Here is an 18,893-nt window from a genome sequence, read left to right as displayed (position 1 = left end):
GATGAATTAAGATCTCCTATTCTTCATTTATCTACAACACTGGCGAAACTTCAGTGCCCTGAAAGAAAAAGCCGAGGGGACATTTTTCAGCTTCCAAAATGCTGAAAATATAGGTTAACAACTCTTTAATTTTTTTTAGCAATACTGTTACAGTGAGCTCTGGCACTTGGATCATTTGAGATGACTACTCCAAGGTCTTTGACAGAGTGAGGATCATCTGCTAGGTCGTATACGTCCAGCTTGTATTTTGTGTTCTGATTTTTTTTTATTTTTTATTTTGCCAAGACAGAGCATTTGTTGGTTGAGATTTGGAGTTTCCAATTGTTTGACCATTCTGACACATAGTCAAGGTCTTTTTGTAGAGTAGCATCAATCATTCTCTCCAAAAACCTGGGTGAAGAACTAGATCTTTAAGGTGTTTTGAAATCCCAGTAAGATGGGAGCCATTTGAATTTCATAGGGAACCTAATTCCAGAATGCTCCAGAGAAGGCAAACTTGGGGGTCCCAACAGGATGACCTGGAATTAACTGATGGAGTTAATGGAGTTTTCCAACCCTGCCAGATGAAACCAGTTGGCCAGATTCTAGTTCTTGCCATGCTGTGCAAAGTCTGGCTTCCTGAACCCCTCACAGACCTGAATCTTTATGCTAACTAGTTAGTCATCGATTTACAACCACAATGAACCCAAAATTTTCACTGCTAAGCAAGACAGTTGTTAAGTGAGTTTTGGTCCATCTTTCTTGCCACAGTTGTTAAGTGAACCACTGCAGTTATTCAGTTAGTAACATAGTTGTTAAAGGGATATGGCTTTCCCATTGACTTTGCTTGTCAGAAGGTCACAAAAGGGGATCACATGGCCCTGAAACACTGCAGCTATCATGAATACATGCCAGTTGCCAAGTGTCCAGATTTTGATCACATGACTATAGGGATGCTACAAAGTTGTGTGAAAAATGGTCCTAAGTCACTTTTTTCAGTTTCATTATAACTTCAAATGGTCATTAAACAAATGGTTGTATGATGAGGACTACTTGTATATGCCTAACAATGTCTATTTATACCTTTATTTGATCACATATATAGATTTTTGGAGAAATGATTCTGAAGTAGGACATAGGTTCTTGTATTTCTGTCTATATCTGTTTTATTTATTTATTTTTATTTATTTATTTATTTGTCGTAACAATATATACAAGCATTGCATAAAGGATTATATAATATATGAACATATATATGAGGAGAAACGAGGTACTATAAACATATATATACATAGGGGAAGAAACAATAGGACAGGAACGGTAGGCACGTTTGTGCTTTTATGCACGCCCCTTAGAGTCCTCTTAGGAAAGTGGTGAGGTCAACCGTGGACAGTTTTTGAGTAAAGCCTTTGGGGTTATGAGAAGAAACCACAGAGTCAGGTAATGCATTCCAAGCATATACAATTCTGTTACAGAAATCGTGTTTTCTGCAATCTAAACTGGAGCGGTTGACATTGAGTTTAAATCTGTTGGTAGCTCTTGTGATATTGTTATTGAAACTAAAGAAGTCATTGACAGGAAGTAATTTGATTCTAACATGTTTTGATGTGACTATTTGTAATATTTAATGAGAAGATAGACTGACTTTTGTGTCATTTAACCTACTTAAGAGGTAAATTTGGTGTTACACTTATTAGATTACTTTATAAAGAATGACTGCCTACAACCTGTTTATAGATAAATGCTGAAAATATTTGGCATTTGGCAACTGAATGCAATAGATTAGTATATATAAAAAACTAATGTGTTAAAAATAACATTAAAAGAAGGGAAATATGCAAATTATCTGCAATACTCAAGTACTCAAATAACATATGATCTCTATCACCTGTTGATTGCTGTTGGCAATGTTCTTCAAATCTAAAATGAGAACTTGCTTTCACAAACATGTAGTATTCAGGGATATTATGAACAATCAAAACTAACATTTTTATAACAAAGCAAGGGCAATATTCTGGCTACTTTTGTCACAAAAGTGAGGCTTTTAATCAATATTAATTATTCTGAAATAATGTATCATCAAAATCACTTCAGATTAACTATTACATTTTATATATTAATTTTATTCAGAAATTTAATCTATTATGTCCAGTTGTACTTACCTACCTTCCTTCCTTCCTCCCTCCCACCCTCCCTTCCTAAAAGCCATTCAGTTCAAAATTATTCTAGGTGGTGTACACTTTGAAAACTTATAATAAAAATAAAGGTGATAACTAAGGAACCAATATACCTCAATGGGCAACATAATAAATTTTAAGGGATACTTATTCTAGCTAAGTTAGTATCTGGAGGAAACAGCCAAGTCTTTAAGATTTATTTAAGGTAGGGGTGTCAAACTCGTGGCCTGCAGGCTGAATGTGTCACTTGCTGGCCACACACACGTTTTAGTGAAGGGGGAAAAAGTTGCTATACATTATGTGATGATGTGACACCGCAAGTTTGACACCCCTGATTTAAGGGATAACAGAAAGGAGCTCAACCATGCTAGTTAAGGACATACATATTCAACATACTCAAGAGAGAGAAAAGTGGCTTTAAATCTATGTCTGTTACTATAACAATCATTGATGTGTATGCAGCTGTACCTGTCCTCTTTTGTTCCTTCCTAAGACGTGCTGTCACTAATCTCGAAGAGCAGAGATATTTCAGATATTCTTTTTTTCTGCACTTCTTTAGCTTTCCTATATCCTGGACTATGGTATGCAAATAATTTGGATTGATTTTGAATGAATAATAGGAAGATTAATCTACATAAGAGGGCTATATTGGTTGGGAAAATTGATTCACTGGGCAGAGGCATGTATTTTAATATAAGTTCAAGAATTGTTGTCTCCTTAAAGTACTATACTTGGAATACAGCTTGAGGTACTCCTGAATTTGGCTTTGTTCTCCATGCATTATCAAGGGCCTCTGCTGATTTAGCTGTTTTTTCTGACATAATAGCTGCCTCTTTACTTGGCAAAATTAAAACTGCAATAGAGCATTATTCATGCTATAGTTACCTTTGTCGGAGTTATTGTTATATTTCTAATGTACTCCTGAACAGTTCAGAAATTTTAATTGAGTCAGAATGCAATGCATATGATTGTGTTTATTTTACACATTTCCCTTCCTGCTTTCAGTCCCAAGATAATTTGTAGAGTAAGAAACAGAAATTAAAACAGCAAAACAAGAAAGGCAAAAAGAATTGGATTAGTTTAAAAAAATACTTCAGATCAGAAAGATTATAAAAGAGATTTAAGATCAGGGAAATTATTTTATTTTGCCACTCTCCTGAAACAGGAGGGAAGCAATTAAACTTTTGGAAGAATTCCATGAGCATACTGCTAAGCAGTTTGCTTCTGTATCTCAAAGATACTTTCAGAGGTAAAAGAGAAAGACATTAGATAATGAATGAAATACATGTAGAAGAAAGTGAGATAAAATTATTCCAAGTGGCTTAGAAATTTCAAGGCAATTACCAGTTTTAATTGCAGGGGTAATAGCTGTTACTTAACCTGAAAACAATGTGAAGATAGCACAAAAGAGATCAGATATAAATACAATGAAATAAGTAAATACATTTATTTATTTATCCATATAACGTGGATGGGTTACTTCTGTCCATATTTGAAAGGTTGGTGTAAACAATTTTTCAATAAGCCCTTTGAGATATGTTGTATAATGTTATCAAACATCTTGTTACAGCTATTATATTCTGCAGCTATTATGTTTAGTTTTTTGCTATAAAATAGTGCAATACTCTGCTTTACTGTAAGCTACAATTTTGCATTTTACTACTCTACTACAAGTCAAACTGTGACCATACGGAAATACATCAAGACAAAAATAAATTTTACAAGTAGCTATGATACAATGTGGATTTGGTTTGTGGTAATGGATATATGACTAGTTCAATATACTAAAATAACATAACTAGAAAAGTACATACTTAGATTCTTTTTTACATATATACAATACATTGGCAGACTTCATATAATTTATTTGTTTTCTAATAATTCAAGTAGAAGACAGTGCTCTAGTTGAAACTTCTACTGAAATGAGGGTGTCTTTTCAAAAGACTTGAAACCTTCACCATATGAGTGTACCAAAATAATTCATAGCAAATGTGTTGTTTGAGTTGTCTATTTATAGAAAATCCTGAAGATCAGCAGTTTTGAGACAGTGCACTAAGAAACTTGGTTCTCTGCTTATAACAAAGGTTTTGATAACTTCCTTATGCCTCTTTCAAGTTGAACTTAATGACTCAGTGGATACATACATACTCCATCCATGCAGTTTTCTTGGCAACAGTATATTATTAGTTTGCCATTACCTTCTGCTGGAACATTTTTCAATTTCCCAAGCTAGACCACAACCTTGGTAATTATCAACTTTCTTTTTAAAACTGAAGAGGCTCTTACATACAATTATGAGTGAACTGATTTTAACAGTTAATAGTATATAAGAAGTTATATGAACTTAAATGTATTCTTGTATTATAGAGTACAATTCTATGACAATAAGTATGACCAAATACACGGACATAAATGCTTTTAGGCAAATCTTATTGTTCAAATCTACATTAGTGATTAATGTAGGTTTGCTTCAGATTTTTGGATTAGCCCCCTTTCAAATGCTGAATCAAATCAGTTCACAGATAATGTATTTTTCCTCCAAAACTGTATTTTATAGTTTTTTTTAAAAAAACACGTTATTGATGGTGGCAAAGACAAGTGGTGATAAGTTCATTTTGCCATTTTCTTATCCATAAGGCATTCATTCTTAATAAAAATTAAAAGCCTCATGATTTAAATAAGGACCCTGGCTATAGCTGGTTATTATAATTACAAGAAGCAAACAAAAATGTTAATCATTTAACACAGAGGTGGGGAACTATGACCCCTTTATGACTTGTAGATTTCAACTCCCAGAATGCCTGAATTCTTGAAGTCCACATGTCATAAAAGGGCCATAGTTCCCAACCCCTGATCTAACATATTAGCCTTGCATAATTTGTAATGTGTTTAGTATTATTACTAAACATATTAATCATAAAATCAGAATACAAAATGAAGAATAAACTTGTTTGTGGATTAGGAATTTGTTTCCTGGCAGCCTGTCCTTTTGAGTCAAATTTAACCACTGCCTTTTTGTTTTCAAGGTAGGGTGTTAATTAATGGAAGGATCTGAATATATACAGTGTTGATGAAAAAATGAAACATATTTAACATATGTGCAGATTGTAATCCTACAAATATGTGTTGACTGAATGCAAGTTATTATAATAGCTTGATTACAGTTCATGAACCTGTGTACTTGGCTCAATCATGTAATCAAAGTTGATTAGATTTGCTTCATCTTAAACTGATTACTTTATATTTTAGAGCCTTTCCCCATTTAGGTTCTATTCCTGGAATCATCTCCTTTAAATAAGGGCTAATCCAGAGGTTCCCAATCTTTTTCGCCCGCGGCTCCCCCGGAAATCCGACCTGCAACTGCGCATGCGCACCAGACGCGCCCGCGGCTCCCCCGGAAATCCGACCTGCAACTGCGCATGCGCACCAGACGCCCCAGAAATGGCGCATCAGCGCCGGACCCAGCGGGCGCAGATATTCCGCGGCGCCCCCATGACGATAGCGCGGCTCCCTGGGGAATCACAGTTTGGGAATCACTGGGCTAATCCCTTGAAGTTTTAAAAGCCCACCCCCCATTTTTTGCAGGCATTCTCTAAAGCTAGAAAAGCATTATTTTTCATTATTCACGAATTTATAGCAGCCCCCACAACCTCTGGGCTGCAGAACAGTACTGGTCCATGGCCTGTATGGAACTGGGCTGTGCAAATGTGGGGTTCATCTGTACATGCATCTAGGTTCATCTAGGTTGCGTGTGAAACCAACTCCCCCCCCATACATTATTTAGTGTATGATGAGAACATGACAGAAGTAAACATATATATACAGTCCACAAAATTATAAATAAAACTTCTATGGGGGTATGGCAGTGGCCTCATAACTGGATGTCCAATTCAGCTATCCAGGTGATCACCTCTGTATTGCTTCATTGTAGATCTTCTAGAAGAGAACACATCATGGGCAATCTTGCACAATACGTTTAATACTTTGCATATCAGCACTACAATCACACGGGGAATCTTTCCATCCCCATTGATAAAGGGCAGAGGCATTTCTTCTGGTATCACACTTAATTCTGCTTAATTTCGATCAGACAAAGCCAGGGTCAAAACCAGCCAGTGAATGAGTCTGTCAGATGAAAAGTGGATATATAGGGCTACTCTTAGTGTTCCACGTATTAATAAATTCAACATTTCTTTATAGATATATTGCTATAAACCTCCCTTTTATGACTGTTATACAGTTTACAGTAATAAGAGAGTACAGTGAAGACTGCTGCCCTTTACTCTTGTGGAAGGCCATTTTAGCAAAGACTGCGAGGGATCTGCAAATATTTTCACGGCCTCTTCTTGATTCGTGCAGTATACAGGTCCTCAATGGAAGGCAAGTTGGTAGCAATTATTTTTCTGCAGTTCTAATTATCCTCTGAAGTCTGTGTTTTTCTTGTTGGGTTGCAGAACCGAACCAGACAGTTATAGAGGTGCAAATGACAGACTCAATAATTCCTCTGTAGAATTGGATCAGCAGCTCCTTGGGCAGTTTGAGCTTACTGAGTTGGCGCAGAAAGAACATTCTTTGTTGTCCTTTTTAATGATGTTTTGATGTTAGCTGTCCATTTGAGATCTTGCGATATGATAGAACCCAGAAATTTGAAGGTTTCTACTGTTGATACTGTGTTGTCAAGTATTGTGAGAGGTGAAAGTATGGAAGGGTTTTTCCTAAAGTCTACCACCATTTCTACGGTTTTGAGTGTGTTCAGTTCCAGATTGTTTTGGTTGCACCACAAGGCTAGTCGTTCGACCTCTCGTCTATATGCGGATTCGTCATTGTCTCGAATGAGACCAATCACTGTTGTGTCATCTGCCAACTTCAGTAGCTTAACAAATGGATCATTGGAGATGCAGTCATTGGTATACAGAGAGAAGAGAAGTGGGGAGAGCACACAGCCTTGGGGGCCCCTGTGCTAATTGTACAGGTATTTGATGTGATCTTGCTTAGCTTCACCTGCTGCTTCCTGTTTGTTAGGAAGCTTGTGATCCACTTACAAGTCTGTTCCGGTACCTGTAGCTGGTTTAGCTTAGTTAGAAGAATGTTTGGAATGATGGTATTGAATGCTGAACTAAAGTCTACAAGAGGACCCTTGCATAGGTCTTTGGAGACTCAAGATGTTGTAGGATGTAGTGCAGAGCCATATTAACAGCATCATCTGTTGATCTATTTGCTCGGTATGCAAATTGCAAGGGGTCTAAAAGCGGATTCGTGATGGTTTTCAGGTAGGAAAGCACTAGCCTTTCAAAGGTTTTCATGACTACAGATGTTAGAGCAACTGGTCTGTAGTCATTCAGTTCCTTGATGGTGGGCTTCTTCGGCACTGGGATGATGGTAGAGCGTTTGAAGCAAGAAGGAACATAGCACATCTCTAGTGATTTATTGAAAATATGGGTGAAGATGGGGGCCAATTGGTCAGCACAGACTTTTAAGCAAGAAGGAGTTATCTTGTCTGGGCCTGGAGCTTTTCCTGGCTTTTGTCTGTGAAATAGGTCCTGCACTTCCTTTTCTGTGATCACTAGGGGTTGTGAACCCAATGAAATGGGGTCAGTTGTAGGAGGCTTGGCTGTTGTTGGTGTGTCTGAGATTGGGGTTGTGGAGATAGGTGGCTGTAGTTCCCTTTCAAACCTGCAGTAAAACTCATTCAGGTCATCTGCCAGTTGTTGATTACCTTCAGCCTGGGAAGGAGGTTTGCCATAGCCGGTGATATTTTTAAGAGTTTTCCACATGTTTGCTGGTTCATTTGCTGAAAATTGATTATTTAGCTTTTCAGAGTAGCTTCTTTTGCTGCTCTTATCTCCTTGTTAGTGCATTTCTGGCCTGATTGTACAGCATTTTATCACCTTTTCTGTAGGCTTCCTCTTTGGAATGTCGTAGCTGCTTAAGTTTAGGTGTAAACCAAGGTTTGTTATTACTGTGTATTCGCAAGTTCCTTGTAGGTACACATAGGTCTTCACAGAAGCTGACATATGATGTTACAGTATCTGTGAGTTCATCCAGGTCTGCAGAGGTATCTTTAAAATATTCCAATCAGTGCAGTCAAAACATGCCTGTAGCTTTAATTCTGATTCCTCCGTCCAGGTTTTCACTGATTTAATTATTGGTTTTATGGCTTTAAGTCTTTGCCTGTAAGCAGGTACAAGGTGAATCATGCAATGATCAGAGTGTCCTACAGCTGCACGTGGTAAAGACCGATAGGCATCTTTTAGTGTTGTGTAGCAGTGGTCTAGAGTATTCTTGCCTCTGGTGGGACAATTGACATGCTGAAAGTATTTTGGTAGTTCTTTCCTTAAGTTTGCCTTGTTTAGATCTCCCAAAACAATGGCCAGTGAATCAGGGTGTTTGGCTTCAGCCTCCATGATTTGGTCAGCTAGAGTTTCGATCAGACAAAGAATTTCGATCAGACAAAGCCAGGGTCAAAACCAGCCAGTGAATGAGTCTGTCAGATGAAAAGTGGATATATAGGGCTACTCTTAGTGTTCCACGTATTAATAAATTCAACATTTCTTTATAGATATATTGCTATAAACCTCCCTTTTATGACTGTTATACAGTTTACAGTAATAAGAGAGTACAGTGAAGACTGCTGCCCTTTACTCTTGTGGAAGGCCATTTTAGCAAAGACTGGGGAGGGGTCTAGATATGACTGGGCTAAAATTGGGAGAAATCAGGGGTGGCCTAATGGTTTAAATAAACAGTGCTACAGGCACAATAATTTATTTTCTAGCTGCATTCTGCACTGCTATACTTGAGCTACTCTGAGAGACATTCGGTTAAAAAAAATAAAGCACAACCAAAAAATTCGATAAAGGACGTGGACTGCTGTTCCAAAAAGATGGGTGGCAACTCCTCTAGTAAGGATGTGTAGAAAAAAGAACAACTGCTAAGATAGTAGCAGCGATACTGAAATGTAGCTCCCCAAATACTGCACCGAACACACACACCCCGCGCCCTCTTTAGCAGCATCTGATCCATCAGGGCTTCTCGCGTAAGAGAACTTTGTAAGGCAGGAAAGTCCATAACTGCTTTCCTTAGGGGGGAAAAATACATTTAAACAAAATTTGAGGTATTTTTTTAAAAAATAACTCCTCAAATCAGGTCTCTGCGGTAGCTCTTTCATTCCTCCTTCTAATGGTAGGTCCAGGTTTCAACTCTGGGCTGGCGAGCAGCGGGGAGAAAAGGCGGCTTGCAGCGGAGAACCTCTCAACGGAAGCCAGGCCTCCCTCTCCAATAGCGAGTGTCCAAAAGCAGCCTCGCCCTGTCCTTAGGAGCGAAAAGAGCTGCCCCCAGCCCAGGCTCTGCGAAGCACAGCGGAGGAAAATAATGGGGTCCAGTTTCTTCCTTTTAGCCCTTCCTCCCTTTGCTGCTAATCTCTTGTTTTCCTTTCCAAAAAAGGAAAGGCGGAGGCCTAGAAAGCGCGCGGCTGCCGCTCTCGCAGCTGCGGCAAACAAGCCGCAAAAGCTGTAGCGCCTGCCCTGTAGCCCTCTCGGTCAGCTCCCTCCCCGCAGCCACAATAGTCTCTCCGCCTCGTCCTCGCCCCACCGCTTCCCTCGACTCGACTCCGCTCGCAGCTCCCCCGCCCACGTGACCAGCCCGGCAAGTTCGGCGCTGGGAGGGAGCGAGGCAGCGCGGCCGACGCCGCAGCAACAATAAGAGTGAGTGGCACATAGTGTACTCGGGTCTCCTTGTTAGTGCATTTCTGGCCTGATTGTACAGCATTTTATCACCTTTTCTGTAGGCTTCCTCTTTGGAATGTCGTAGCTGCTTAAGTTTAGGTGTAAACCAAGGTTTGTTATTACTGTGTATTCGCAAGTTCCTTGTAGGTACACATAGGTCTTCACAGAAGCTGACATATGATGTTACAGTATCTGTGAGTTCATCCAGGTCTGCAGCGGTATCTTTAAAATATTCCAATCAGTGCAGTCAAAACATGCCTGTAGCTTTAATTCTGATTCCTCCGTCCAGGTTTTCACTGATTTAATTATTGGTTTTATGGCTTTAAGTCTTTGCCTGTAAGCAGGTACAAGGTGAATCATGCAATGATCAGAGTGTCCTACAGCTGCACGTGGTAAAGACCGATAGGCATCTTTTAGTGTTGTGTAGCAGTGGTCTAGAGTATTCTTGCCTCTGGTGGGACAATTGACATGCTGAAAGTATTTTGGTAGTTCTTTCCTTAAGTTTGCCTTGTTTAGATCTCCCAAAACAATGGCCAGTGAATCAGGGTGTTTGGCTTCAGCCTCCATGATTTGGTCAGCTAGAGTTTCGATCAGACAAAGAATTTCGATCAGACAAAGCCAGGGTCAAAACCAGCCAGTGAATGAGTCTGTCAGATGAAAAGTGGATATATAGGGCTACTCTTAGTGTTCCACGTATTAATAAATTCAACATTTCTTTATAGATATATTGCTATAAACCTCCCTTTTATGACTGTTATACAGTTTACAGTAATAAGAGAGTACAGTGAAGACTGCTGCCCTTTACTCTTGTGGAAGGCCATTTTAGCAAAGACTGGGGAGGGGTCTAGATATGACTGGGCTAAAATTGGGAGAAATCAGGGGTGGCCTAATGGTTTAAATAAACAGTGCTACAGGCACAATAATTTATTTTCTAGCTGCATTCTGCACTGCTATACTTGAGCTACTCTGAGAGACATTCGGTTAAAAAAAATAAAGCACAACCAAAAAATTCGATAAAGGACGTGGACTGCTGTTCCAAAAAGATGGGTGGCAACTCCTCTAGTAAGGATGTGTAGAAAAAAGAACAACTGCTAAGATAGTAGCAGCGATACTGAAATGTAGCTCCCCAAATACTGCACCGAACACACACACCCCGCGCCCTCTTTAGCAGCATCTGATCCATCAGGGCTTCTCGCGTAAGAGAACTTTGTAAGGCAGGAAAGTCCATAACTGCTTTCCTTAGGGGGGAAAAATACATTTAAACAAAATTTGAGGTATTTTTTTAAAAAATAACTCCTCAAATCAGGTCTCTGCGGTAGCTCTTTCATTCCTCCTTCTAATGGTAGGTCCAGGTTTCAACTCTGGGCTGGCGAGCAGCGGGGAGAAAAGGCGGCTTGCAGCGGAGAACCTCTCAACGGAAGCCAGGCCTCCCTCTCCAATAGCGAGTGTCCAAAAGCAGCCTCGCCCTGTCCTTAGGAGCGAAAAGAGCTGCCCCCAGCCCAGGCTCTGCGAAGCACAGCGGAGGAAAATAATGGGGTCCAGTTTCTTCCTTTTAGCCCTTCCTCCCTTTGCTGCTAATCTCTTGTTTTCCTTTCCAAAAAAGGAAAGGCGGAGGCCTAGAAAGCGCGCGGCTGCCGCTCTCGCAGCTGCGGCAAACAAGCCGCAAAAGCTGTAGCGCCTGCCCTGTAGCCCTCTCGGTCAGCTCCCTCCCCGCAGCCACAATAGTCTCTCCGCCTCGTCCTCGCCCCACCGCTTCCCTCGACTCGACTCCGCTCGCAGCTCCCCCGCCCACGTGACCAGCCCGGCAAGTTCGGCGCTGGGAGGGAGCGAGGCAGCGCGGCCGACGCCGCAGCAACAATAAGAGTGAGTGGCACATAGTGTACTCGGGTCAGGAGAAGGGAGGGCATTTCTGTGCAGCTCAAGCACTCCGGCCGAAGGTTTGTGAGGCCGCGGCAAGACGAAGCTGAAGCTGCTGCTGCTGCTACTCCTGCTACTCCTGCAGCCATCGCCGCCACTGCAGACAGCTGGCCGCCCGCCGGAGCAAAAGCTGCTGCTTTAAGTGAAGCTTTCGTAGTCGTCCTTCCTTTGGTCCGCTCGGCTGCCGCTTGTTTGTGGGTGGCTGGACCGCCCCCTCGTGGGGCTCAACGGCTCCCTATACGCCCCGCCAACCAGCGGCGGAGGAGAGGATGGCGGATCGGCTGTAGCTGTAAGGGCGCCCCGGGGAGCAGCCGCTTCCCCTGGAACAACGCGAAAGAGGAGGAAGCCAGCGGAGACTTGGCGGGAAACGAGAGGCGGAGATGGCTAACGAGTCGCTTCAGGTAAGAAGCCTGGCTCCTTGCTCCTGCCTGTGTCCCGAGCGGAGAACCGGCACACGGAGATAGCGAGGTGGGGGGGGGGGAAAGGGCCGCCGATCTCTTGCCTCCTTTGGAGCAGCAACAGATGCGAGCGGCTGCGGGACGCCTTCTTGCACCCGGTTCGGACTTCGCTCGGTGCCCTTCTCGCTCTTCCTGCCAGCTGGCAGTAGCGGTGGCGATAGGGGCTGCTGACCATTCCCCGCATTCGGGCTGGCACCGCGCGAGCGGCCCGATCCTGGTACTGTCCTCTCTCCCCCCACCTCGTCACCCCCGCGGCTTGCTTATGTTTATCCTTCCGTAACTAGGAGGAAATGGAGAGGGGGGAGCTTAAGGACATAAGGACCTAGACTCGGATTGCTGCTTGGTAGTGTCTGGGTGGGGAGGGGTTGTCTCTGTTCGGTACACATGAACATTCTGCTTTATTGATAAGGGAAACTGGTTAGTAGCATCTTTTCCCCGTCGAAGCCCATTAACAGATACATAATATCAGCGGGTATGTGTGTACATGTCCTTCTGGCTTGGGTGGAAGATAGACGGGAGAGACTGTGTAGATAAGCCAACTTAGGGAGTGCCTTGCCTTCTACCTCTGGCCCTCCTCAGTACAGCTCTCAAGAGGGAAACAAGCCTGGTTTTAGATGGGATGGTAGCTAATTAAAGACTTCGGTTCTTTTGATCTGTTGAAGTAGACATTACACAGGTGAGTAATCACGTTTGCCAGGTTTGTTGACTTGGCTAACTTACTTTGGATGGTTAAAAGAAAAAGAGATAAAGAAAAATACACTGGAAAGGAGTCTTCAGCTGGGAGAACAAGTAGGTTCCATGGTAGGTTCCGTGTAAGTAAGAACATGTATAAGAGATTGGCCAATAGCAATAGCACTTAGACTTATATACGGCTTTACAGCCTCTCTAAGCGGAGTCAGCATATTGCCCCCAACAATTTGGGTCCTCATTTTACCCACCTCGGAAGGATGGAAGGCTGAGTCAACCTTGAGCCTGGTGAAATCTGAAAAATTGTAGGCAGCAAGCAGTCACCAGAAGTAGCCTGTAATACTGCACTCTAACCACTGGACCATCAAGGTGCTAAATGGAGGCTCAATCCATTTTTTGATTCAGTGGCTGGGGGGGCAAGGATGTCCAACTGATCAGGAAGGAGATCTTGAGACTATGGCAAAAACATTTATCTAATGTTTGACTTCTGTGAAAGAGTGAATTCCACTAAGTGTTAAGGATCATTGGAAAAGGAATTGAAAACATCACTGTCAAATGCTGCAATGTCTTTGTCTACTCCTGTTGCTGTGACCATACTTGGAATGCTTCTTATACTTCTGGTACTGACATTTCAAGAGGGTATTGTGGAATTAGAACAGTTGAAAGGTTCAATGAATTGGCCCCAATGAAAAGAAGCTACACCATTTTAGATTTTAAGCAAAAGGAGGCTTGACAGAACATATGAAGCTAGGCACAGTATAAAGAGATTAAATAGGGCTTTTTGTTGTTCTAATATTAGAATTCTCCCCAACCCAAAGCTGAATATTTTGAGATTCAGACAGAAAAAAGAAATTGCTTGAAGAAGTGTGCAGTTAAACTACAGAATTTCTAACCACAAACCGTGGGAGATGGGAGTTCCCAGTTTGAAAAACTTAAAATAAAAACAAATTTAAAAAAGATCCATGGATAATGATGATGACTGTGTATTATGAGGCCCCATGTCTCTCTCAATAGGTATCAATAGGTAGAAACATCAATTGGAGGGTGCTAGTGCATCATAATCCTGTTTGTGGATTTCCCATTGGTATGGGTGGGGTGGGCACATCAGAATGCTTGATTGGAAGGGCATTTGGCCTGATTCAGCCTGGCTATTCTTACCTGCTTCTGAGTTTGAATCTGTCAGTGCCATCAACCTTGGAAATTCTATTCCTTCTTCCTTTGTGTGTCCCAGAATGGTAAAATTGAATGGGACCTTCCTTTAACTTCAGAAGGATGTTTCCAGTCTAGGGCAGGCAAAGTAAATGAAATGGAATATAATTCTCCTTGATTTTTGCTAGGATATGATACATTTCTTTTCCTCTGAATAATATTGCAAGAGATATACTAAACTTATCTTTACATATATTTTTACTTTCTCCCTTGTGCTATGATCGTTGCTGTCAGTTTAAGTTTTTTCCCCTGTCATAAAGCTATTTTCATTTGTTTGGATTTTTTCTTTCTTTCTGTGGTATCTAGGGAGTTCTCTTGAAAAGGAGTTTAAAGTGCTGATGTAAGATTTTTAATCAGGGAGACATGCACAGACCATTTCCTGAAATAAAGCATTTGCTAGGCAAATTTCATTTAGGCAATGTTATGTGGAATGGGCCTGCAATGGGGTTTTAAGGATTCTGCATATAAGGCTACCTGTTGATTAGAATATTAAAGACTTTCTGGAACTGCTGGATAGAGATTTCTGCTTTGTGGCCAATTTTTTTGGCCATTAGTCTGCTTTGGAAAGAATGGGCATTTGACAGTCCTTCTCTTTACAGTAAACTGCAAGATAAGAATTATAGCTGCTATATGATTTGTTGCTTGCTTGTTTAAATGATCATTGCCAGCTTAAAATCGATGTGCTAAAACCATTCTTACTTGTCTGTAGAGCTAACAACATTTCAATTATTAAAGATATGGTACTGATAATCAAATCCATTACTGTCAGCCCTTACCTTGTACTGTCAACAGTCTATTGAGCTAAAAGGGACAAAACATCAGATTAAGCTTTATCCTGACATTGCATTTTATATTGTTTAGCTTGGATGTTTGAAATAAAGAACAATATTTTTAGACAAAATACTTCAAAATATTGCAAAAATGACAAATATAAAACAAAGAACAAGAGAACAGTTTGCTTTGAGCTCTGAACTGAACTGAACATAATCTCTTCAGATTATGAATATATGCAAGGGTACATGAGAATGTGCTAAGTTGTAGTCATTAAATGCATGCATTAATATCTGTTTCTTAAAAAAGAAAAACAGCCTTAGAATTGTGCAGTTGGGTATAAAGGAATAGAAAAAGAGTAGAAGTATTTAAAGGAAGTTTTATAAAGTTCTTTAAACTTCAAATGTACTTTTACTTTCTGAATGACTGTACAGTTTTTCAGTAAAAGTTTAAACGTTTTTATATCCTTTATTGTCTGAAAGCTTATTATTAAGGTTAGATCTTTGAAAAGCAGACTTTAAATATGTTGGATAAATTTTAAAATGTGATGGGAAATCTTGATATTTTATCAGTGAGCTTGGGAAAAACAAACGCTCATGTTTCTTACTTCCAGATTGTGATATTTAAGATTTGTTTTTCATTTGGAAAAATAACCATTTACTCATGAAGATGTGTAATAATTTGAAAGAAAATTCAAATTATTAGATGGCATCGCCCAATAGCTTCATGTAGAAATTAAATAGAAGTGGTGACAATATTGATACTTGAGGCACCCCACAGGTTAAGAGCCTTAGCTTTGATGTCTCCTCCACTGTCAATATCAGTTGGGTCCATCCCAGTGGTAAAATCTGAACCGGTTTACTACCGGTTCACTGGCTGTGCGTGCGCGCTGTGCGCCAAATGCATCCACATGCACAGTGTGCACCATGCACCAAATGTGAGGTGTGCACACGCACGCAGTGCACACCAAAAGGAGGCATGGGGTAAGTAGAACAGTATGCGGGAGGGAGGTTGATCAGCTGTGATGCAGGATCTTTTTTTTACTTTTAAAAGCATTTTTTTACAACCTATTCGGTTGAATAGGTTGTAAAAAAATTATTTTAAAAGTAAAAAAAATGGCTCTGACAATCGTACGGCTCAGCTGTGATCATCAGAGCCTTTTTTTTTAACCTTTTAAAAGCATTTTTTACAACTTATTCCTACCGTTCAAGCGGGAAAAGCGAGCGAGCCGGAAAGAAGTGTAAAGCAGGTGACCGGGCGATTGGGTGGGCATAGGCAGGGGCCCCAGGAATTTTTGCTACCGGTTCTCTGGACCACCCGCCGCCATTGCTACCGGTTCAGCCGATCCGGTCTGAACTAGGAGCATTTCACCCTTGGTCCATCCACATAGAAAAGAGCAAAACTATCATGGAACATTTCCCACCTTCACCCCTACTCCCAATAGGTAATCCAGAAGGATGCCATAAATCCATAGTATCAAAAATCCCTGAGGTATCAAGGAGAACCAAGACAACAACACTAACCCTATCCTAGTTCTGCAAGAAGTGTTTCACAAGAACAATCAATGCTGCCTCTGTATTGTGTCCCAGCCTGAAACTAACTGAAAAAGGTCCATATCATCTGTCTCCATCATGGCCGTCTGGAGTAGCAGTTAAATCACCTTCTGAGCAACTTTTCCCATAAAGTCTGATATGAAATTAATAGGTAGAAGTTCCTATTGTGTCTAGATTTCTCTAAAAAATTCAACAAATGCTAAAGAAAAAGTTTAGGAGGGAACATTAATTACTTTATTTTCTTCAGTCTTACCTTTTGTATAGAATTAGTGTGTCAATACTGATCTGTAATGTTCAGATTATGTAGTGTACAGCAGATGCAAAGAACTATATATCTCACGGTGGGATGAACGGCATTCATTTTTATGCAGTATTATTCTCATGGTAGGAGAATAGTTTTGCCTAAATCTTTGTATTGATTCTATGGCCAGCAATATTTGACAGAGGCTGTTTACATTGCTATCCATTACAATAATATCTATAATATGATGGTAAAATTCATGAATGTGAATATTCTCTTTGCACAGAGCCATAAGAATAGAAGAGGTTGATGTCCAACATTTTATTCCTAGAGCAACCAGTAAAATGCCTTTGAGATTTGCACAAGCAAGACAAAAATGCAGTTATACCTTTCTGCCTAAATTCTTCATGCTGTCTCCAATCTTGGAAATAATGTGTAATCATCATGCTTAATAGCATACAGTACTCATTTTTATGGTACAGTAGTCATAAATTGCTTAACACCATTTTTAAATCCAAGTGATTTGATGGCCATCTCTACATCTTGCAGCAATGAATTTCACAGTTTAGGTTTGTACAATAAACTGGCATTCTCTACCATATAGTGGTAATATGAACAGTGATAACCCTTCTGTCTTGAACCTCTCATTGTATAAGTTCATGTAATGATCCTGGATTCGGATATCAAATTGAATGAACATTTCCCCCGCCTATTCAAGCACAATTTAACATAACATTTTCGAGATCAGAACTGTATTACTTATTCAAAGTGTGGTTGCATCTGGCACTTGTTTATAACATCACAATATGAACATTTTAATTTTTAATGGCCTTCTTTCCAACAGTTGGGTGCACTGGATAGTATTTTATTGAGCTTTCTATAGGAATGTCAAGATCTGAACAGTCACTACCGGCTTCAATCACAAAAGTTAGGTTTTTTGAGCTTCCAATTGTACTTGTTTATGTGTTGGCCATTTTATGCTTGTTTATTTTAAATTCCTCCAGTGTGGACAGATCATTTGGGAATTGTTGTCTCATTAATCATCGTACATTAATTGGTGTTAGAAAATATAGCTTCTGCTTACCTTGAATTGCGAATCATTTATGAACAATTAAGGAGCACTGGGGAATTCTATTGTCCATTTATTTTATACTTTGCATTCTTACTGGTTACTAATTATTGATTCAATTAAAAAAATCTCTTCTTTCTTAATTGAAATAAGTTTTCTCTGGAGATTTTCATTTACTTTGTCAAAATGCTTGTAATAGCTGGCTAAGAGATTGTGAAAGAGGATAGGAAAAGAGTATTACAAGTAGAAATTATCTCCATGTTCTTCATTTATCAATAGCACAGGTACATATTTTTCCAGTACACAACAGGTGATTAAAGAGAGTGTCAAGAAAGGAATTTAAAGATTATTTGGGTGCTAAAGTAAATATATCCAGTTGCCAGTATTTCTGTAATCTAATTCCCTTTTCCGGTTTAATAAATCTGGTAATGGTAGACTCTGAAAATTTTGATTTGTAGCTGTAAATAGCTGTTAAGAGCTTTACATTCTTGGTAATTTGTCTGTTCTCCTTACAAGGGAAGCTGCCTAATTCTGCCTTCTTGACCTAGACTGTGGCACCCCTCCACAAAAAAGATTATTAACAATTGAACAGGTTTCCTTGGTCTATTTTTCACGACGCCATTCAGATTTTCTGTCCTGGTAAATGGATTGCAAACCACCATCTTTTTTCTCATGCCTTGAAGATCCCTTTACAATCATATTCACCAACCTCAAAATCAATTTGCCCTGTTTTCATATATAGTGAAAATTTCCTGAAAGCATTTCCTAGTCTTTTGCACAAAGATACATTTGTGGAATTAACTTTTCATTTAAGTTATTTCTTAGATCTACTTTGACTCCTATATCATCCAGCATTCCAATTTTCTTAGTCGTTTTTCTGCTACTTTATTTAAATAACTCATTGTTGATCATAGTGTTATTAATGTTAGGTTCCTTACAAGCATGCTTTGCATCCCTTATTGTCTGCTTGCATTTCTTTTCTGCAGCCTCATACAGTATTCTTTGCGGGGCCATCTGAATGTTTCTGTATTCAGATGAAAGCTCTCTTTTAATAGCTTTAATGGTGCTGATCCTCTGAGATCTCTTGTATAGCACGTGGGAGCTGAAAAAT

At 40.0% G+C, this 18,893-nt stretch overlaps 1 protein-coding gene across 2 annotated transcripts in view; it reads left to right on the top strand.

Annotated features, from left to right (window-relative positions):
• Positions 1 to 11,444: 11,444 nt before the first annotated feature.
• PKN1 (protein kinase N1) overlaps positions 11,445 to 18,893 on the top strand; it is a 79,714-nt gene continuing 72,265 nt past the window's right edge. Inside the window, exon 1 of one of the 2 annotated variants that reach the window (XM_058168665.1) lies at positions 11,445 to 12,195. Coding sequence is in view for 1 of the 2 variants with exons in the window: in XM_058168663.1 (XP_058024646.1) it covers positions 12,175 to 12,195 (21 nt within the window). In the remaining variant the exon portion in view is untranslated. The remainder of the gene's footprint in view (positions 12,196 to 18,893) is intronic. The other variant, XM_058168663.1, reaches the window with a different exon arrangement.

Source organism: Ahaetulla prasina, chromosome 2 (genome assembly GCF_028640845.1).
Source record: "Ahaetulla prasina isolate Xishuangbanna chromosome 2, ASM2864084v1, whole genome shotgun sequence".
In the NCBI taxonomy this organism is placed as follows: Eukaryota; Metazoa; Chordata; class Lepidosauria; order Squamata; family Colubridae; genus Ahaetulla; species Ahaetulla prasina.
This window is presented reverse-complemented; position numbering and strand designations above follow the sequence as displayed.